Source organism: Tursiops truncatus, chromosome 3, assembly GCF_011762595.2.
Source record: "Tursiops truncatus isolate mTurTru1 chromosome 3, mTurTru1.mat.Y, whole genome shotgun sequence".
NCBI classification, from domain to species: Eukaryota; Metazoa; Chordata; class Mammalia; order Artiodactyla; family Delphinidae; genus Tursiops; species Tursiops truncatus.
The window spans coordinates 116,767,050-116,789,371 of record NC_047036.1 but is presented as its reverse complement, the minus strand read 5'-3'; the positions used below and the strand labels follow the sequence as shown (position 1 = coordinate 116,789,371).

At 49.0% G+C, this 22,322-nt stretch overlaps 1 protein-coding gene across 2 annotated transcripts; it reads left to right on the top strand.

Annotated features, from left to right (window-relative positions):
• Nucleotides 1-8,357: 8,357 nt before the first annotated feature.
• On the top strand, nt 8,358-21,762 carry HBEGF (heparin binding EGF like growth factor). 2 transcript variants are annotated; one of them, XM_033853257.2, is made up of 6 exons: nt 8,378-8,734; nt 8,925-9,098; nt 12,791-12,968; nt 18,707-18,862; nt 19,649-19,739; nt 20,323-21,762. In XM_033853257.2, exons 1-5 carry the CDS (start codon nt 8,689-8,691, stop codon nt 19,719-19,721), a joined length of 627 nt encoding a protein of 208 aa, XP_033709148.1. In that variant the 5' UTR covers nt 8,378-8,688; the 3' UTR covers nt 19,722-19,739; nt 20,323-21,762. The 2 variants fall into 2 exon arrangements, with proteins under 2 accessions (XP_073658698.1, XP_033709148.1); XM_073802597.1 differs by lacking the exons at nt 19,649-19,739; nt 20,323-21,762 and adding an exon at nt 13,289-13,373 and having other exon boundaries at nt 8,358-8,734; nt 18,707-18,836.
• Nucleotides 21,763-22,322: the final 560 nt, after the last annotated feature.

Below are 22,322 nucleotides of genomic sequence, written 5' to 3'. Positions count from 1 at the left end.
AGCCATGGCCGCTGAGCCTGCGCGTCCAGAGCCTGTGCTCCTCAACGGGAGAGGCCACAACAATGAGAGGCCCGTGTACAGCAAAGTTGTAAAAAAAAGCAGGTCTGTGGCTGGTACCTTTCATCCAGCTTCTCCCAATGGTAATATCTCACATAACAATAGTATAATATTCAAAACAAGGATGATGACATAAGCACAACACTGTTAACTAGACTGCAGGCCTTATTCAGATTTCACTTGTTTCCATATGCACTCATTTGTGTGTGTTTGGGTGTATAGTTTTATGAAATTTTATCACATGTATAGATTCACTTACAACCAGCTGAGCAAATTGCTCAGCCTCGTTAAGCCTTGGTTTTCCCATCTATAAAATGGGGGTGGGGACATCCCTGGTGGTGCAACAGTTAAGACTCCATGCTCCCAATGCAGGGGACCGGGGTTCGATCCCTGGTCAGGGAACTAGATCCCACATGCATGCCACAACTAAGAGTTTACATGCCTCAACTAAGGAGCACGCCTGCCGCAACTAAGACCCGGCACAACCAATAAATAAATAAATAGATAAATAAATAAATAAAAATGGAGGTGAAGATACTCTTTTCCTCAGAGAGCTGTTGTGAGAATTAAATGAAATAATGTATGTAAAGCTCTTAGAACAATACCTAAAATGTAGTGAGTGCTCAATAAATTTAAGGGTTTTTTTTTAGAAAAAAAGCACATTTTTGAAAAATGACTTCAATACATAAATAATTCGCATGTGTTCTAGAGAAAACAGAAAATGCTCATAAGAGTAAAAATAACATAAAATAAATTTTCAAATGCCCTTTTACCCCAAAATAACCACTGTTAATTTTACTCACACCACAAATTTGAGGTATATTTCATTATTCTTACTTTATCATAAGAACACTGAGGCTCAGATAGGTTGAGCAGTTTGCCACAGTCACTGAACTTATGAATGAGGAGCTGAGATTGAATGCACGCTCTTGCCTCCAGGAGCTCACAGCTGGGGCCAGCAGACAGGCCTATGAGTCATACCAATCCAGGGCAGATTGGAATGAACAGCCACTGCTGGTTTCTGAGTACTTGCTATGTTCCAAGCACTGCCTGAGCACCTTGCAGGTTATCTCAGTGAGTCTTCACAGTAGCCCTTTGAGGTAGCTAATGTTCCCATTTCTGGATGAGGAAACTGAGGCTCAGAGAGATATTTTGTTCAAGGTCAGAGTTAGGGGCCGGTGGACCCAGGGAGCAGAAAGGTGTCGGTCACATGCCTCAGCCCAAGCTTAAAGCCTCCTCTCTGAGGGATTCAGACAAGATGCTAGGAGAGTGTCTGGGGAGAGAGAGTCTCTCCAGCTGGAGCTTTGGGCATCTTTCATCCTGGGGCTGGGGTGCCCTTCTCTGACCCCACCTTTATCCCAGACACCAAGATCCAGCCAAGATTTGGAGTGGACCCTGACAGCTGGAGCCTGCTTCCACTTGTCACAATGCCGTCACTCCATCTGGAGTGGAGGGGTGAGAGCCTTTGAAAGGAAGAGGCAGAGGAAAAAGAGAGATCGAGTCTGCAGAGCAAAACCACCCGAGCCCTCAGTAAACCTTTTTACCTCAGGCTTTCCGGTCGCCTCTGACCTAGACTGCCAGACTCAGGAAGTGTTGGGAAGGCAACTGCAGGTATATGATTATTGAGTTTCAAACTAATTACTTATGGTCCCCTTACTTCCAGAAAAGATTTAGACAACAAGAGACATAGAAACAAGTAAATATTTACAGAAGGATTAAAGAGCTCCATAATGAAATCAAATTGGAGAAGTAAGAAATCATTGTCTTCAAAACGCTGGACTGGGGATAATCACTGCAACTGAGCACCAAAACTTAACTGTGAGCTTCCTGGCAGTGGATGCAAAAAGGGAGCATATGAATTCCACACCTGCATTATCTCATAAAAGGAAGTACCTATACCAGATACCAGATGAGCCAAACTTCCTAACACTGAACTACAAGAGGAGTTTATTACACCTCATTCAGGCACTGGCCAGGGACCTTCTACGTAATAATATCTAGAACAGCGTTTTTACAAAGGATACAGATATTCATATTCCATGTGAACATCTCTTATGTTAGTGGTTCTCAACCCTTTCAGAATCGATATTTCCTTTTTATTTATTTATTTATTTATTATTATTTTTTTTTTTTTTGCGGTACGCGGGCCTCTCACTGTTGTGGCCTCTCCCGTTGCGGAGCACAGGCTCCGGACGCGCAGGCTCAGCGGCCATGGCTCACGGGCCCAGCTGCTCCGTGGCATGTGGGATCTTCCCAGACTGGGGCTCGAACCCGTGTCCCCTGCATCGGCAGGCAGACTCTCAACCACGCGCCACCAGGGAAGCCCGATGTTTCCTTTTTATAACAAATACATTAACGTCTCTTTACTATTCAGAAATGAAGTTCACAAATAATATCCTAACTGCACATTTACTCTTTAAAGAAAGTGAATACCCTAATTAATATAAAAGAGGTGATTTAAAATAAAATAATATTATTTGAATAGGCAAATCCTTGGTCAGACTACTCTAGAAATCTCAGTGAAGTTGCACCTACACAGACTCACCTTGAATGTGACAACTACAAATACTAACGGACACAGGTTTGTCGTTTGGCAACTCAGATAACGCCAAAATGAAAACTCATGCTAATTTCATTCCTGGAAAAGTCAGTGCAAAATCTCTTTTTGTATTTTTGTGTGAATTAGAAATGAGTCTAGGCTCAAGTAATTATAATCAAAATTTCACCCATATGAGTATCTGACGGGACACTCAAAAGCAGTGGAAGTTGGGGCAATTCTTAATTGTGTGTGCCTGACGTCCTTCCCCCACAAATGCCTGAGGACTCCTCAATCGGTGACAACCAAAAACTCTCCCACAGATTACTAAAATATCCCCTAGGAGGTAGTATCTCTTCCTTTGTGAACCATTGTCTTAGATCAACCTTAAGTTATAAAAAAGAGCAAATGGGAATTCCCTGGCGGTCCAGTGGTTAGGACTCCACGCTTCCACCGCAGGGAGCATGTCCCGATTCCTGGAGAACTAAGATCTCGCAAGCCACATGGCGTGGCCAAATAAAATAAAATAAAATAAATTTTAAAAGAGCAAATGGATATTGTTAAATTGCAGCTCTGTGACCACATTTCTAAGAGGAACCAAACATACATTCCTGGTACAGGATGTGATGTGACCTCGTTCCAAGGCTGAGCTCTGGAGACGTTAATAATAGTACTGACCTATTTATATAGGGCTTTCCCTTTTGCCAAGCACTTTCAGAGATGCTATCTCCTTCAATTGTCACAAGAACCCCCTAAGTAGATTGTTATTCTCCCCCCATCTGAAGATGAAGACGCCGAGGCACAGAGAGAAAGTTATCACACCCTGTAGATCAGGCATTGTTGATCATCATAGAATTGTCTCAGCAAGACTGTTCACAGCAGCACGACTGCCAACAATTCACTCTGGACATCACTGGCCAGTGCCTGAATACAGAACAATTGTTTCAAACCTTCATTTTCTATGGAGAAACCTGAGGCTTGAGGAAGGAGGCGGGTTGTGTGATGGATGAGAATCACTTGCCTGTCCCTCCAGTGCACCATCTGTGCTAGGGGATGACGGAAGGGGTAGAGTCCTGGGGCTGGAGATTTAAATCTCTTGAAGCCACAGAAATGGAGGAGGATGGCTTGGAATCCAGGCGTTCGCCAAGCACATCATAAGTATCCTTTCCTCAACATCTTCTGGGGATGATAGGGATTTCAGACGTCCCCTTAACACACCCCCCCACCTCATCCATTCCTATCTATCATCCTATTCAAATGGATCTTGACCCCAGGCCATGAGACATAAGAGCCTCTCTACACCCAGGTGCACAAGAAGTATTATCTGGCACTTCCTCCAGGGGCCCCAGTCAGCATAGGAGGTGCATGGGGACTCCAAAGATCAGGCCTGAGTTCAAATCCCGCTGCACCCCCCCCAAATTGCCTGATCAACTGGCTCTCATGGGGATAGAGACACGGATGAGAGAAATCAGCCTGGGCTAGGAGAAATGACCCCTTACCGTGAGCTTCCAAGTTTGGGTAACTGGGCTCATGGCCACCTGGTGATAGAAGTACCCTCAGTGGAGGAGCCCCTCCGTTATCCCCAGCCAGCCGAGTTCTGGGTCTACTTGGGACTCACTTTTCTGGTCAGAATGGAAGGAGAAGGCAGCTGAATCCCATCCCCCAGGGGTCACATGCTTCTCTCTGAGCGATGAGGGCTGCTTTTTGGGTAGAGGTTTCTAAAACTTTGAGTGGCCTTGCAGATCCACCAACTCATTGGTAAGAATGGCCATCTCGCAGCAGAGAGGGACCACTTCAACTGAGGATGACTGGCCCAGGTGAAAGCAGCACCTTACTAAATTCCCACTGGAAGGAAAGGAGGGAGGAAGAAAGGAAGGAAGGAACAAAGAATGGGAGGGAGAAATGAAGGAAGAAAGGAAGGAAGGGGGAAAGGAAGACAGAAGGAAGCATTTGGTCCTAACTGCAGCTGTCACCAAGTAAGCACCTACTATGGGCCAGGCATCATATTCTGCTATTATTATCCCCATTTTACAGATAAGCAAACTGTAGATCAGAGAAATTGACTAACATGTCCAAAGTTAGAAAGATAGAAAAATAGCAGAATCTAAATTTGAACCCGTGGCAGTCTGGCTCCCGGGAGTGTACCCATTACACTAGCTGCCCTGTTGCCCTTACCTAGGCCCCCCTCCAGTCTGTGAGGCAGAGACTCTTAGCACCTCCCCCCAAGAGAGATGGAGCACTGAGCCTCAGTAAAGCTGAGGATGTTATTGTCGGTAGAGGCAGAGAGAGGGCGGCCATCGTCTCATGCATTTGTTCAGAACAGTGTTGAGCTTAAGAGCACAGGCGGAGGAAACAGAGAGGAATTCTAATTGAGGCTGAGATTCTTACTAACTGGGTGGCCTTGGGCTGTTACTCACCTGTTTTTAGCCTCACCCTTTTAAAATAGGGAGGAGTATCTAGTCTTAGGGCAGTTGTGAGGATCATGCAAGATCATGAGCACATGGGAAGTGTCATTATTATAGTTCTTCTGCCTCTGCCTCAGAGGTTCAGATTTCGTTCAGATGCTTAACTCGTTATCCTAATTATGCAGACCAGTGCTTCATAAACTGGCTGATGTCAGAATTGCCTGCCAAAAGTGTAAATGCCTGGGACCCACCCCAGGAAGTTTTGAATTAGGAGGACCTCTTTATCTTAAATAAGTTCCCAGGTAATTCTGATGCATAGCCAGGTGTGGAAGAACCAATCTATTAGCATAGACATCTCAGCCACAGTGGGGAAGGGACTCAGGTGCGTCCCCTCTCCAAGTCCCCTTCTCCCATTTCTTGTCACCGCCAGCATCTCCTTCCCACTGGCTTGCAAGTGCTCTCCCTAAATGAAGGTCTGTATGGCCTAGCTGAGTCAGTGACAGTGTCCCAAGGAGCCTGTCTTTCCAGAGGCCTGGGAACCCAGCACAGAGCTGGGAAGCAGGATGCCAAGGTTTCTGCTGTGGATTTGCCCCCTTGTGACTCACTAGTGGCCCAGGGCCAGTAGGTTTCTAAGCCTCAGTTGCCCACGGTCCACAGACAGTCAGGGAAAGAAGAGTGGCCTGTCTGCTTCCTCAGGAGTGTGTCCCTGGCACTTGACTGCCAGAGAGCAGGTGGGTTAGAGAGGCCTGGGTAGAGAAAGGGGAAGAGGTGAAAGAATCCTGCATAACGATGCTTTCTTACTGACGTCCCTCCTTTGATGCTCACAGTGATAGGGAATAAAATCCAGCATCTACCTTGGGCCTGTAACATTCTCTGTTATCTGTCACTAGCCTTTGCTTCAATGTTATCTCATAACCCTCCCTCCTTTCTGGCCTCCTTGCTGTTCCCTGAGTGCTCCAAACTTGTTCCCATCTCAAAATTTTTGCCCTATTTGCACGGCTTAGAATACTTTGGCAATGGATCATCACAAGTCTGGTTCCTTCTGCTTATTCAAGCATCAGCTTACAGGTCACAGGCTCAGAGAGACCTTCGCTAATCAGTCACCAAGCCTAACGTGTTGTCCCAAGCACTGGGACACAACATCCTATAGTATATCATTGAATTTTAACTTTCATCTTAGCGATTGTCATCATAGGATCTAGTTTACTTTTTAATTTACTTCATGTGTTGCCTGTCTCCCCCTACGGTAGAGTGCAAGCTCCATGAAAGCATATCCTTGGCTGTCTTGTTTATTGCTGTGTCCCTAGTGCCTGATAAGTGTTCTGTGATTATTTGTGGAATAAATGAGTTAATGACTTTGTCCCAGAATGAATCGTGATTCCTTTTTCTGATTAGAGGACACCCAAAGTTCTGAGAGAAGTGACTGTCCCCAAACCATTCCAGGCCCTTTGTATACTTTTTGCAGGTCCTTCCCATAAAACCTGGCTGACACACAAACTGAGCTGGGGTGAGGCTCACAGGTGTGATGAAAGCTTGGAGTTGCCCCATGAATGGGCTAAGACTGATGTGAGGGTGAGAAGGCAGAAGGTCACAGTGTGTGAAGGGAGAGGCAGGCTGGGACAGGAGAGCAGGGTGTGAAACTGGCAGTGGTGAGGGGAAGGGGGTGACTTGGCTGTGTGTCAGGAAGTGTTTCCCTCCACCCTCCCCTGGGGAGAGCCCTGACCCCAAGGTGGCTTCGTTTTGGGGAAGCAGGCTGTCAAGCAGCTGCTGAGGGAGAATAAAGGTGTGTCCTGGGTGGTGACAATCTACTGAGGTCCTAGGACCAATACTGACCACCAAAAGGAACAATCCCACAATGGCACTTGGCCAAATAGGTGACAGGTGAGCTTCCTCCTAAAAACCAGCCCAACCACACATGGAGCCTCAGACCTGTGGGGAAGGGAGAGAAAAGAGGTTGCTAAGGAAGTGGAACAGTCAGTATAGAATGATTAGTAATAATAATGATAATAATAGGTCACATTTATGACAATATGTCTGGCCCTATACTAATTGCTCTATATGTGTTCCCTCGTTCAATCTTCACGAAGCTCTCTACAAAGTAGGCATTATTATTATTGTTATTCCCATTTGAGAGATGTGGAAACTGAGACTCAGTGAGATTAAATATCTCGTCCAAGGTCACACAGTAAGAAGCAAAGTTAGGATTCCAGCTTAGATCTGTAGTGATTCCAGGGCATTATGGAAACCTAAACCTGGGGAGAGTTGCTAGGGACAAATTAAGAGGGAAGAGCCCCATTTACCCCTGCAGAAGTGGGGATGGGGAGGGAGAGTGGGATAGACTACGTATAAATAGCAGGCCTGTTTTTATCCCTACACATGGGCTGAATCAGGCAAGCAGCTCTACCTGGCACAATTTGAGGGCTCTGAAATGCCAACTCAGCCCTGTGTCTTACAACTCCCGTCCCAGCGTGTCCCTGGGAGCTGAAATGCCTACCGAGAGAGTAATTTCTTTGGGTCAGGACATTGACTCCAGAAGACCCCTGTAAAAATTCGTAAGTTGGAAGAAAAACACATCAATCTCCTGGCACCTGTTGAACGTGGCAACCTAGGTTAGCCAGCTGGGTCCTGTGGGAGGGGGCTCAGCTTTTATGTTGGAGAAGAAGGTGGTGTTCAAAGGCAAGGAAAAGTAGGAGGCTTGTTTCACAGCCTGTGTCTCTCCAATCCCAGAAGCCTGGGAATTATACTCAATAGTTCAAAAATCCTAATGGAGACAATGTCCTCTGGGACAAAGATGGGGAGAAGCCACTCCAGGGGCTGGAAGAATACCACTAACTTCCTTTGCTTTTGCTGGGTTGATACCAGGTGCCTGCAACTGCAACTCTGGTAACCTTGGGCTCACAAGACCTCCTGACATTCATGTGTCTAATTTTAAATGATAAATGAATTAATTATTATTTACTACTTGATTTATCGGTAGGCAAAGAAGAGGATTTCTGAAGCTCAGAAGATGACATGGGTGGAGGTCTCTGGTTTAGAGCACGGATGACCGGAGGGACCAGGCCTGGAAGAGAGGAAGGAATGAGGGGTGTCCAAGGGCGAAGCGCAGCTCAGCAGTCCCAAGTCTGCAGCGTGACAAGCATCTGGGGAAAGGTAGGAGCTGGTCCCCGCCACCTGCCGGTCAGCAGCCCTACCCACAGTCAGGCCGCGGCTGCTCTGGCCTAGTCCCAAAATATGTGAGCACCGCCCCCTTCTCCCGCCCCTTTTCCCAGCCGCGCCCACGGGGTCCGGGGCTGGGCGGCAGGCGCCTGGAGCCGGGCGGGAGTCCCAGCGCGGGAGGAGGGGGGGCGGGGCGGCAGGGGGCGGGGCGGAGTCTCGGCGCCTCCTGGAGCCTTATTCCCGGCCGCAAGCTCGGGAGCGCTCAGTCTACCGCGGGAGCTGCGCGCGGAAGGCACCTGGCTATACTTACTGAGGCTCAAGGGCTCGGGCGGACGGACAGACAGAGTGAATACAGAGACGCCCGGCGGCCGCGAGCTCCGCTGAGATCCCATCCAGGCTTGCACGCAGAGGCCGGCAGCAGAACGTGCCCGGCAGGATCTCCTGTGCTCCTCCCACCCGGCTCCCGTGCCAGCGCCCGGTGGCCGCCGCCTCCAAAGTGATTGCTGCCTCGCCGCCTCCGCCGAGTCCGGGACCATGAAGCTGCTGCCGTCGGTGGTGCTGAAGCTCCTTTTGGCTGCAGGTAAGAGGGCTGCCGGGGGTCGGGGGGGATGGGGACGCTCTGCAGGGGACACGAAGGAAGATCGCTGCAGCGCCCCCGGCGCGGGCCACTTGGTGGGGCCCGTGCTCCCTGGCAGGCGGGCGCCGGCAGCGGTACGTGGCGACGGGGGTCTGGGCGGCGGGTCTGAAGCGGCCTCGTCCCTCACCCGCAGTGCTTTCGGCGTTGGTGACCGGCGACAGCCTGGAGCGGCTTCGAAGAGGGCTGGCGGCTGGAACCAGCAATCTGGACTCCCCTACTCAATCTACGGACCAGCTGCTGCCCCCGGGAGGTGGCCGAGGCCGGGAAGTCCTGGACTTGGAAGAGACAGACCTGGACCTTTTCAGAGGTGGGTGTGAGGGATGCCCATCCTCGGACCCCGGTGGACAGTTGAAGAATAAGTGGATCTGGCATTTATGCCGATTGGGCACACCTATGGTTTGGGGGTTTTCATGGAGGACCTCAAGGAAAAGCCGCTTGGCCTGACAAACTCACTGGGGGGTCCTAGAATGTAGATCCTGTTGTCTTTCTTGCCCAACGTAGTCTCACATGCCACGTTGCTGCCTTTCTGGATACTCTGAGGCAAATTGAAACAGGCAAGGTGTGTGGGGTTGGTACGTTGCTCTGAGGTAAGCTGGGTGATAGGAACAAGGAATGGTTGAGATGCTTTCCTTAGAGTTTCTATGAAAAAATGTGCACAACCCCTAATTCCCACATCAACTGACTATTATGTATAAAATAAGGTAACAGATGTGGAGATGCTGGGCACATACAAGGTGTGCAGTGTTAGTCTCCTCCATCCACCTGTCTCCAGGTTGGGGAAACAGGGGAACGAGGAGCACTTGGTCCCCCCTCAGGTTAGGCCAGCACCTCCTCGGGAGGCTGTGAATGGTGAGCACTGGGTCCCTAGAGAGCTGTATTGATATGCTGGGTGTCTACAAATCCTACACAAGCCTGGATACTTCCTGACCACCTTGAGTCCCTGAGAGAGACTCCAAGGGAGGAAGGGCCAAATGGGATCCTTCAACCAGCAGAGGTGCTGTGGCTAAGTAAATACAAGCACAGAGCAGAGTCCAGAGCCTCCAGTATTGCCTGCTTCCTTGCCCCCAGTCACCTGCAGAAATTCTTAAGGGTGGAGCAGGGACTGAGCCCTGGAGCCCCGGAGTGACTATATTTGGTTGGAAAGATACCCACCTGTTCTGGCTCTGTCTGCTCCTCTGCCACCCTTCTTCCTTACCCAGAGTTTCCCTTAGGTGCTATCTCTATTTAGTATACATCAGGGGTCTGCCCCAAAGCTGAGGCTGGGTTCCCACCTTCCATCCTCTCACAGTGGCCCTCTGGGGGTCACTCCTGGCCTGAACAACCTGTATTCTCCTGGCCCTCTCCTCATAGGCAGGGCAGAGCTGGGCTGTGACTCACCCTCCACCCACACAGCTGCTCCTCCTAGCTCTGCAGACCTGACTCACTGCTCCTTCTCCCCGGCAGGAGCCTGGCTGTCACTCTGTCACTCTCTCCCTCCCTTTTCTTTTTTTAAAAAAAAATTTATTTATTTATTTATTTATTTATTTATTTTTGGCTGTGCTGGGTCTTCGTTGCTGCGTGCAGGCTTTCTCTAGTTGCAGAGAGCGGGAGCTACTCTTCATTGTGGTGCGCAGGCTTCTCATTGCGGTGGCTTCTCTTGTTGCAGAGCACGGGCTTTAGGCGTGTGGGCTTCAGTAGTTGGGGCACACGGGCTCAGTAGTTGTGGCTCGTGGGCTCTAGAGTGCAGGCTCAGTAGTTGTGGCGCATGGGCTTAGTTGCTCCACGGCATGTGGGATCTTCCCGGACCAGGGCTCGAACCTGTGTCCCCTGCATTGGCAGGCGGATTCTTAACCACTGCGCCACCAGGGAAGTCCCTCTCCCTCCTTTTTCTGATCGGCTGGGCCCTCCTGCCTCAATTTCACCACAGCCATGGTCATTGGTTTCCTCTGAGCATCTGCCTCACCTTCTGAGTTCTGAAAGGGCCAGGGTCTGCACCAGAGGAAGCAAGAGTCTATGGGACTACTACTGGCATCTGCCTCTTCTTTTTACTTGGGTTTGCTGGGCAAAGACTATTTTTCAGGTCTAAGGATCCTATCACCTAAAATAAATAACTGTTACCATTTATTAAGTGCCTCCTGTATTCTAGGCACTTAACATGTTATTGTGGGTTAATTAATCCTTGCTGCAACCCTCTGAGATAGGAACACCTGTTCTTCACTTTTTACCAAGAGCTACAGGGTTCGGAGAGATTAAGTGACTTGCCCAAGATCACATGGCTGAAATTCGAGCATGGGTCTGCTAACTTCAGAGCCCATTCATTGTCTCATTCCTGGCTCAGCATCCCATGTGCTCTAGGCTTGTCTGGAAGAGGGGACTGGGTTGTGTGAGGCAGCTTGGTGTGTTGGGAAAGAGCACTGGATATGGAGTCCAGAGACCACATTTCAGATCCCAAACCTGTAGGACCTTGGGCAAGTCACTGCCTTTCAGGACCTCAAGTTTTTCAACAGAAAATGGAAAGCCATATTTTTTGAAGTCAGTTCCACCTTGAGGATCCTAGGACTCCAGTCTAATGTATGACGCTCATCCTTCTACCAGACATGTGGCTATAGCCATAGACAGCAGGCACCTTTTTTCTGCTGGGACAGGGGAGGGGAGACTTGTGTCAGACCCCTGGGCTGATGGGCATCGCCCATGATCAGTCCCAGCTGGATGTCTGTGTGAGGTTGTTTTTCCCTTTTTAAGTGTGGAAAGAATGGGGAGAGTTATCATTGTTCTAGTTCCTTCTGATAGTTCTTTACTTTCCATCTTTCTGCTGCTTGTGCACTGTACTCCCCATTCTAGGGAGCTATAAACAGGACATCTGGGGATATATGTAAATGGACCTTTGAGAGAAGTGGTGAGCTGCAAATAGCACACAGAGCAGGGTAAATATTTTGCTTGATGTCAAAAAAGCAAGGCTCTTTGAAATTAGCACACTATTGTAAATCAACTATAGATCAATAAAAATATTTTTAAAATTAAAAAAATTTAAAAAGTTAAAACAGCAAATCTCTGATCAGGGGTGGCCTGCTTGCTGTCCCTGAGCCTGGTTCTGCTCTGGGCTCATCATGGTCCGCTGCTGCTAATGGGTACCCCAGAGGGGACCACCTGGACATGGGCACTGTTCTTATTTTAGGAGCCTCTTCCCTCTAAAATACTCTCCAAGTACCTTCTCCAGAAGCAATTTTTATCTCTGACGCTGTCTTCCTGCAAATGGGTCACTGAGTGTAGCATCAGGAAATGAGGCTGATTTAAGGCCAAAATAGAACCAAGTGGGCGTGGGGGAGTAGGAGATGAGGATGGACAGTGGGGTGGGGGTGAGGTTAGTAGAACTGCCCAATCAGCTGCAGTTACTCAACAGAAGCTACTCAACAGAAGCTAGCATTCTTAGAATGAGGTCCTTTTTTTTAAGTGTCACTTGGACCCAGTAGTCTTTTTTTTTTAACATCTTTATTGGAGTATAATTGCTTTACAATGGTGTGTTAGTTTCTGCTGTATAACAAAGTGAATCAGCTACACATAGACATACATCCCCTTGTCCCCTCCCTCTTGCGTCTCCCTCCCACCCTCCCTATCCCACCCCTCTAGGTGGTCACAAAGCACTGAGCTGATCTCCCTGTGCTATGCGGCTGCTTCCCACTAGCTATCTATTTTACGTTTGGTAGTGTATATATGTCCATGCCACTCTCTCACTTCGTCCCAGCTTACCCTTCCCCCTCCCCGTGTCCTCAAGTCCATAGAATGAGGTTCTTAAACTGAGTTTATGAAATGTCTTCCTTGGGACCCCCCCAGCCTCTACTTCCTCCACCACTTTTGGGAGGTCTGCCCAGTCTTCCTTCAGCTCTTGGGAGGCACTGAGCCGAGAGGCCTTCTCAGGCCTCTGACTTCAGGTAGGATCAAAACATCCTTCCAGACACTGTGCTGTTCTGATGTTTTCCCCTGAGGAAGTCAAAGACGTAACAGGGTACTTTTCTACCGCAGCTGCTTTCTCTTCCAAGCCACAAGCTCTGGCCACACCGAGCAAGGAGGAGCGTGGGAAAAGAAAGAAGAAAGGCAAGGGGTTAGGGAAGAAGAGAGACCCATGTCTTCGGAAATACAAGGACTTCTGCATCCATGGAGAATGCAAATATGTGAAGGAGCTCCGGGCTCCATCCTGCATGTAAGTGTCCCTTCCCCGGGGCTGACTGTTAACAGCTCACTCTTTGTCAGCCTGGTGGCTGTTCCTGGTTGTCACTGTTCCTTGAATTCATAAATCCACCCAGTTTCTTCTCAACCTCTGGGAGGAAGTTGGGAGGAGGGGAAATATTTTTAGTCAGCGGAAGGGGCTCCCCCCAGCATAGGATGCAATTTCCTGTGGCGTGGGTTTGTGATGCTCTTTCATCTTTGGGGGCATTTCCTGCTTGCTCAGAAATGAGCACACGCTAGGAGAGCTGACACCTGAAGGCAGGTTCTTCATTTCTGCCTCATGCCCTACTCCAGATGGGAGAAGCCAGTAGGAAACATGGCAGAGTGGGGCTCCTGGGTGGAGTGGAGCTCCCGTGGCCTTCTTTCCCAAGTCCTGCAGGTAGGTATGAGGTGCATTTGGATATGTGCTATGCAGGTATGTGTACTCAGACATATGTGCATATGAATGAGCAAATGTGGGTTGATTCTAAGACATGGCAGGACTGTAGAGAAAGCAATCATTGTGGGAGCAGGGAGAAGCCCCTCCTCCCTTCTTCCTCACCCTGGCCAGGGCCAGGAGGTGGGGGACATGGTGGGTATTGACCTTTGGCTATGGGGGTGGGAGAACACTTCCTTTGTGTAAGATTAACGGAAAATGGAACCCAACTCAGTAGGCATCAGCCCCCGGTCAGGCAGCACCACCCCTTCCCTGGGCAGGGGTGTGGGTGGAGAGGCCATGGGTTCCCCAGCCACTCTGCTAGGCCAAGCCCAGCAAATGGCTGCCTTGGCAACCCCTCAGGGATGACGACACTGCCATGCTCTGTGGCAGGCATAATGTCGCCACTGTGCCTGAGACCAACACCCACATCAGGCTGTAAACATGCACTCTCTTCTGCTGGGCCTGAGTTTCTGTGGAGTGGCAACCTCTGTGACCTGGGAGGCTCCGGACAGAGTCAGGAGATTGCTGTGTGCACACCACTTCCCAGCCTGTCGAGAAGGCTGGCTGCCTCGCATCTCTTCTGCTGTGATTGGTACAGATCCTTTGTTTTTTTTTTTTAAAGCTTCCTTGTCCCATCTGATCTCATACAGCAGAGTTGCCCTGTATTTGGCAATTGTCAGACAGACCCGTCACCCCCCTCCACGTCTACAGTCACTTGTGTGTCCTCTCCTTTCATATCCTTGTCAAGAGCTTGGTATTGGAGAGGGTTGCTTAAGAGTGACCTAGACAGTGGGAGGGAGACGCAAGAGGGAGGAAGTATGGGGATATATGTGTACATATAGCTGATTCCCTTTGTTATACAGCAGAAACTAACACAATATTGTAAAGCAATTACACTCCAATAAAGATGTTAAAAAAAAAAGAGTGACCTAGACAGTCCCCCAATTATTATTCCAGAAGTCTTGAGACAGGGCAGGGAATGTTTGTCCTAAATTTGTAAACTGGCCTCATTAGCACAGGGTGGAGGCAGTGACTCTGAGTGTAGTCAAGATGGATCAAGGCCAGAAATCTGTCTGGGCCGAACTGGTCCAGGGCGTTGGTGGAGGGACTTCCACTGCTCAGCTGAGAACCCTTTTAAGGCTTCTCTCCTGGAGAGCTGAGCTTGACTGACCACCTAAACCCAGAGAACCTAGATAATGGTGTCCAGGGTCAAGGTGGCCCTAGGGATGGTGATGGTAACTGTGACAGTGCCTTCCTTCCTTTGCCATGGAGCTTTACAGTTTACATTTAATATGAGTTGAGCCCAACAGGTCTCTGTTGAGCACCTACTTGGTGTCAGCTATTCTAGGGGACGGGAAAATACAGCCCTGTATTCTCAAAAGCCCTCTGCTGGGTAGGCAGGGCTTGCTGTCTGTACTTGAAAGATGAGGAAACTGGAGCCCAGAAGTAGGAAGTGATTTGTCTGAGATCAACAGCTAAATAAAGTGTGTGGAAACAGGACAGGCACTCAGGTGCTTGACTTCCCGTCCAACATGCTTTTCATGCCCCCAGGCTGCACTGGGTGTTGGATTGCGTCCTTCTTCCCTGTCTGTTCTTACAGAGTTGGAGCACGATTTTACAGAGGGCAGCTATTATACTAGAGGTCTCCTAAGGCTTTTTCTAATTGAAGAGCATGGAATCTGATGTGAAGACTCTGTGTCTGCTTCCTAGGCAGATTTTCAAGGGGCTGAATTCTGTGTCTGGCTTGGCAGCCTCCTGCCTCCAGCCCTTGGTACTCAGGGCAGCAGGCAGCAAGAAGACACAGAGCTCCTGGATTGGGAGAATGTGACATCTGGGCACCTACATCTGGGACACTCTGTGGCTCCTTCTTGCCTCCAGACCCAGCAACCACCAGCCGGGTGTGTCAGGCTGCCGTGGTGAGCTTGAGGCTGGCCGGCTTCCTAAACCAGCCCTCTGCAGCCATCACCCACAGGAAAACCCTTCTGTGTCACCAGCCAAAAGTTGCCCTCAAAGAGCAGTTTCCTGGGGCTCCTGATGAGCTGCTGACCCAGAAACTGGCTGCAAAGTTTCCTGTGGCTGGAGGAAGCCTGGGGACAGTTAGCCTGACGAGGACTCAGAGCTGGAAGAGAGACAGGCCTGAAGGCTCTACTTGACCTCACTGCCCAGACGCCAAGAAGGAATGGCGAGCCCCCTTCTCTTTGGCTCCGTCTGACTTTGGTGCTCCCTTCCTCAGGATATGGGCAGTATCCTCCGGAATCTGATTATATAGTAACTCCCACACATGTGGGACTTGGCCTTTTATTAAGTGCTTTTATTTGTATTATCTCATTTGAGCTTCGCAAAGCTCTAGTGAGGTAGGCATTTATTATTCCTGCCTTTTACATGAGAAAACTGAAGCTTGGAAACGTGACCGTAACTTGCTCCAGATCACTTGGCTAGTAATAGCAGCAGGACCAGTCTGGAACTCATGTATTCTGAGTCCCCTGCGCCAAATGGTGCCCCCTCTACCTCCTGGGGTAGGGGTGGAGAAATCCAAATTGGAAGATGTCTCTGTACTCTAGAGGGTCCTTGCTTCTGTTGTAATACAAGTTCTGAGATGGGCCACAGACGTGGGTAGGAGCAACACATCTCAGTTTGATGGGTCACTGGCTCTGGGCAAGACACACGATCTTGCCCTCACCCTGGGATGCTTGGAATGCTCCTTCCCTGGGGGAGCCAGGGGTTGTCTGCAAAGGGAGGGGGACGTGGGTAATATTAGGATGTTTACATTATTATCCTTTTGACTCAGGGTGGGGGTGGAGGGATTATGTAACTGAATTGCGGGACTCTGAGGCCAAGCTTTATTTCTATCATCTGAGTAAGTACCTGTGGGGTTTGAATGATGGGCTGGAAGTGAAAAACAGACTCAACTTCACCTTCCCTCCCCGCAGGAAAGCACAGTCTCTGAAGTCAGCCAGACTGCTGAGTCAAATCCTGGCTCTACCACTCACTACCTGTGTAATCTTGGGCAGGTTATCTAACAGAAGTTTGGCCTCAGTCTCTTCATCTTTAAAATGGGGATAGTAACTCCTACTTCTTAGAGATGTTTGGTTTTTTTTGTTTTTTTGCGGTACGCGGGCCTCTCACTGTTGTGGCCTTCCCTGTTGCGGAACACAGGCTCCGGACGCGCAGGCTCAGCGGCCACGGCCCACGGGCCCAGCCGCTCTGCGGCATGTGGGATCTTCCCAGACCAGGGCACGAACCCGTGTCCCCTGCATCGGCAGGCGGACTCTCAACCACTGCGCCACCAGGGAAGCCCATAGAGATGTTTTTAAGATTACATGAAATGATCCTTGTAAAGCAATTAGCACAGAGTACTTGGCTCATAGTAAGCCTGTAATGTGTGCTATTAATTGTTATTTATCATTCAAGATAACAGTAATAATAACTGAGAGAGCAGAGTCAGACCGCTCTCTGTTTCTGCTCCAGAAACCCATCAAGCCCATCAGATATGTGTTTCCTTGGGGTAACCTACACTGTTCAGAATGGAAATAATTATGAATTTGGAATTTGGCCCTTCTGCTCCCTAGTTGTGAAACATTTAGCAAATCATTTACTCTCTCTGACCCTAATCGTAGTCTTTCAATATGTAAAAGAGGTTATACCTGCCTACCAGGGTGTTATGAGTCTCAGTTAAGCTAGTCGATAAGGACAGTGTCTTATAAACTGTAAAGTGCTTTGAACAAGTGATTTTCCAGGGGTGCTCCTAAGAGCATCCTCTATGTCCTGGCAGGATAGGGGTCATTGTTTTGTCCACCTGGGCCGGTGGGACAGATGCATGGAGAGGCTGGGCAAGGAGCTGTGTGCTCTGCTGTGGGCCTGACCTACGTTTATCCTGCAGTGAGGTGGTTCCCCGAAACACCCAGAAGGAGCTGGGAAAGGAAGAGGTGCTGGGAAGGAAGGCAGGGGCAGCCCGGCCCCTGGGTCTGATAGGTCTGCTCCTTGGAACTTTCCTGGTACCTCTCGGCAGGAAGAAGGGATTCCTTGCTCTGAGGAACGAGGTGCCTAAGCTTTTCCCCAGAGGATGTGCAGTTCAGAATAGAGGGCCACCGGGTTCTCGGTGCTTCCTTCAGCAGTTAGTGGCCTAAAGTCCCCAGGCAGACAGTGCCACGGCATCCCTGACTGGGCATTTATGGATGTGTGTGGGCAGCACACTGAGCTCACCATCAGACAATCTGTGTCTATGTCTCTGCCCTGCTATGTGACTGTGGGGAAAATAGCTCTGCCTTTCTGTAACATGGGCTCCTACCTACATCAAAGGATCTCTGGGATGCTCAGATAAGGAAAGGGATGTGAGGGAATTCCCTGGCAGTCCAGTGGTTAGGACCGCGCTTTCACTGCTTAGGGCCTGGGTTCAATCCCTGGTCGGGGAACTAAGATCCCACAAGCCAAGCCGCGCAGCTCCCCCGCAAAAAAAGAAAGGGACGTGAATGTGCTTGTTCAACTGTAGGCACTTGTCAGTCTTCCCAAGGGCTTCCAGGAAAAGTTTTGTGTTAGAAGAGGCAGTTGCCATCTGATTTATTTCTTGAGTGAGAAAAGCCAAGGTTTTTTTTGTGACATTCTAAAATGTACTGGCAGGACAGCTAGGCAAGAAGATGTTTTCTTGGTTTGTTTGCTTTGTCCTGGGATGAAGTAGGCCTGATAGCCCAGCGTTCAGAGGCCAAAGGCCAAAATTCAGCTTTCAAGTTGGGCCTTGCACCCAGGGGGAGCTGGGAGTTAAATGAAGGAAACTTGAGAAAAATGACTTCTGGCAAAGGAGCAGGGCCTATTAATAGGCTGGGCAGTGGCAGAGAGACTGGACGCTGGAAGCATTGGTGGGGAAGGCTGGGTTTATTTCTGGGTCAGAGTGTTGAGGGGCCTCACAAGAGGGAGTGATACTGAATCCCCTCAGTCCAACCCACCAGCTCTTGTGCCCAAGTCCTCTGAACATTTTAACACACATGTCATTAATCATCCACACGTGGAACAATCTAGCCAAGACCTGAAGTCCTCCTTTGCTTTTTCCCTGCCTGGAGTAGGAATTTTGTGCCAGAGGACCAAAGGGAATGAAGAAGGGGAGGGCGTGGAGTGAAGGAGGAAGGCCACAGAGCCTGTAGAGGGGCTTCTAGAGAAGGCTAGAGGAAGGACAGGAATCACCGTTAGGGACTGACAGGCTGAAGCTGTGAGGAGTAGGCTCTGGCTTATGTAGGTGGCCCGTTGCCAAGAGTGAAGCCAAACCACTAACTTCATCTCTGCTTTGTTCTGTTTTGGACCAGCTGCCACCTGGGTTACCATGGAGAGAGGTGCCATGGGCTGAGCCTCCCAGTGAAAAATCGTTTATATACCTATGATCACACGACCATCCTGGTTGTGGTGGTCGTGGTGCTGTCATCCGTCTGTCTGCTGGTCATCGTGGGGCTTCTCATGTTTTGGTGAGTGTTACAGGCTGTTTTTGCAAATCACTTCTATTTCTCCTCCTCCAGGGTCTTCTACCTGATGGTCACATGAGCCCTCTAACCCCCCAAATCCTGGGCTAGGAGTCTGACTAACACTCCTGGGTACAGGCTCTCCAAGAACCTGGCTTCTCTGGTATGACATAGGTCCAGTGTCTAGAGCCCAGGAAAAAAATTGCCAGGCCGTAGGAGGTCCTGCTTCTCACAGCAGGCTCAGCAACCCACCCATGGAGCCACATCTTCACACAATTCTTTTTCCTGACTCTGTTCTCTGATGGCATTAGGGTGTGGTTTGGTAGTCAGGGCATGGGTGGTGCTATTGGTATATCCTTCCAAATCTGGGGCATCTGGTCCCCAGGCCATGCTTTCAATCCAGCTTATATTCTAGACTGAGGAGACCTACTAAGCACTCTGTGCCCATTTACAAGCATGCAACTCATGCGTTGTGAGACCTGGATCAAGTTACCTGTCTTTCTAAGGGTTGTAATCTTTCAGTGATTGTAATCTCTGTTCCACTACCTCATAAAGATGTTGTGAGGATTGTATAAATGAGGTGAAAGTTCTTAGCAAATTGTAGCCTGCCATTAGAGACAGGCATCCTTTGGGGCAGTTGGACCTTTGGCCAGAGGTCTGTTGAGCTGCCGTATCCTCTGGGCTTTTCCAAGTATGGAGAGAATCACTGGGCCAGAATCTTTTGGAAGGACCAGCTCTGGGGCCTGCACCCTCTAGCAGGCAGAGCTTGCTCACAAAACTTACTTTCCTCAGGTACCACAGGAGAGGAGGTTATGACGTGGAAAATGAAGAGAAAGTGAAATTGGGCATGACTACGTCCCACTGAGAGAAACCTGTGCTCAAGGTAATGGTCCATCCTTTGCCCAATGGTACCATCACCACCTTTCCTGGATCTGTTTCTAGGCATGCTGAATTCTTCTCTTGACCTAGGAGCTAGGGGTTGGGCTGCTATGGAGTCAGGGTCCCACTGCAGAATTGTTTTCAAAAAGGTTCTCAGTGCTGCATCTGCACTTAGGGTGGAAGTTGCTAGAGAGATACCCAAGACCAATGCCTGAGAAGATAGCTTCTCTCATCCTTGTCTCTTCTCCTTCCCACCCCTTCCCAGAGATCTTTCCACTTCTTTTTTTTTTTTTTTTTTTTTTTTTTTTCGGTACGCGGGCCTCTCACCGTTGCGGCCCCTCCCGTTGCAGAGCACAGGCTCCAGACGCGCAGCCTCAGCGGCCATGGCTCACGGGCCCAGCCGCTCCATGGCATGCGGGATCCTCCCGGACCGGGGCACGAACCCGTGTCCCCTGCATTGGCAGGCGGACTCTCAACCACTGCGCCACCAGGGAAGCCCTCTTTCCACTTCTTAAATCTGGACTCAGGAGACTCTTAAGACCTCTTAAGCTGGATCCAGCTTTAAATGCCTTCTTCTTGTGCTTTAGGAATCAGCTGGGGACTGCTACCTCTGAGAAGATACAAGTTGATGACAGACTCTGCAGAGGGGAAGGACTTCACAACTAGCCATGAAGATTCCTTCATCCCCAGTTGCCATCTAAATTGGGCCTCCCATAACTGCTTTGCCAAAATACCAGAGCCTTCAAGTGCCAAACAGAATATGTCCAGTGGGATCTGGGTCAGAAGAAAGCAAAAGTGAGGGACCTTCGTGCCCTTCTGATTCTCCTCCACCAAGCCCTACTTACCCCCATAAGTTTGTTTAAACACTTATCTTCTGGATTAAAATGCCAGTTAAATTCCATATGCTCCAGGATCTTTGCCTGAAAAAAAAAGGAAGGAGAGGAAGAAAGAAAGATTCGGGGACTGGAAGAAAGTAACAAAGATTGAGAAGCCATGTACTCAACAAGCCACCAAGGGATCTGCCATTTGGACCCTTCAGTGCTGGATTTGATGAGTTAACTGTGAAATACCATAAACCTGAGAACTCTGAATTTTGGGACTTCTACCCAGATGGAAAAATAACAACTATTTTTGTTTGTTTGTTTGTTTGTAAAATGCCTCTTAAATTATATATTTATTTTATTCTATGTATGTTAATTTATTTAGTTTTTAACAATCTAACAATAATATTTCAAGTGCCTAGACTGTTACTTTGGCGATTTCCTGGCCCTCCACCCTGCATCCCCCACCATCTGGCTCAGCATTAGTCTCCTCTGCTGCAAATGTGAGATGGCTCTGTGATCCATCTGTAGTAATCTATTGTCTGTCCACATTTCGGAAGATCTTCCATGATCTGAGTGCCACAGGGGGAGTTCTGTATGGTCAGGCTGTAGGAATTAACTTTGTCAGATCCACTCTATGAGTTGGACGGCAGTCTTACCTAGGCGATTGTGTCTACCGTTTGTGTTTTGAAAGCCCAAGGTGCTGATGTCAAGATGTAACAGATATCGGTATTCCCCTGTGTCCTCTCCCTGCCCAGTCTCAGAAGAAGTTGGGCTTCCATGCCTGAAGCTTTCCTGGCCCCTCACCCTCCATGGGTGCAGGTCCACAGAGTGGGAGCTCACTGTCCCTTGTGTCAAGACATTTCTCTTATCCTGCCATTCTTCTGGTGCTACTCCATGCAGGGGTCAATGCAGCAGAGGATAATCTAGAAAAGGGATTAGCAAAGAAAAAGGCTGAGGAGGAACAGGAAACATTGGAGCTGACTGTTCTTAGTAATTGATAACCTACCAATTGCTACAGAGAAGGTTGGAGGTGAGGAGGGCTTTTGTGTAAACCCACCCACCTCACCAAAACTACAAAGGTATGCTGTCGTGGTCCCTTCTGGAAGTTTCTGGTGCCATTACTGAACTGTTACAAACCTGAATTTCCAAACCTGGTTTATATTTATACTTTGCAATTCAAATAAAGATAACCCTTACTCCATAGCCTTCTGTCTGATTGTTTTAACTGGGAGCTAGTTTAACGTAGGTATTTTCTAAGCCCATAAATAGCCCAGGCCTATTTATATATACTATCTCAGTATCCCCAATAACCCTATGTAGGAGGTACTATTGTCCCATTTTTCCAGAATTGGAAACTGAGGCTTGGATAGGTTAGGTAACTTGCCCGAGGATACACAGTTGGTAGGTGAGAGAGCTGCAACTGGTAATTTGATTCTAATCATTTGTCTTAGTACTTATATCATACCATCTCTGAGACAGTAGAGAATAGATCTTTCACATGGGAAGTTGGGCTGGCTGTAACCGGGAAAGACATCTGCCCATTCAGTGGGCAGACCCTGGCGTCAGGGCCTATGCTGTCTGTGCAAGCAGGCGTTGCTCCTGGAGGAAACAAATCACCTTTGACTCCCCTCTCACGCTCCACATTCCATCTATCATCTATCAGCAAATCTTGTCAGACCTACCTTTTGGATATATGCTGAATGCAGCCACTTCTCATCACTGTCACTATCATCATCCCAGTCCAATTCACCATCAGCCAGGGA

Coding starts and splice junctions, on each gene's coding strand:
- HBEGF (XM_033853257.2), top strand. CDS start 8,689: ATGAAGCTGCTGCCGTCGGTGGTGCTGAAGCTCCTTTTGGCTGCAG. Junction 8,735..8,924: donor GAAGCTCCTTTTGGCTGCAG/GTAAGAGGGCTG, acceptor CCTCACCCGCAG/TGCTTTCGGCGTTGGTGACC. Junction 18,863..19,648: donor GTGGGGCTTCTCATGTTTTG/GTGAGTGTTACA, acceptor TACTTTCCTCAG/GTACCACAGGAGAGGAGGTT.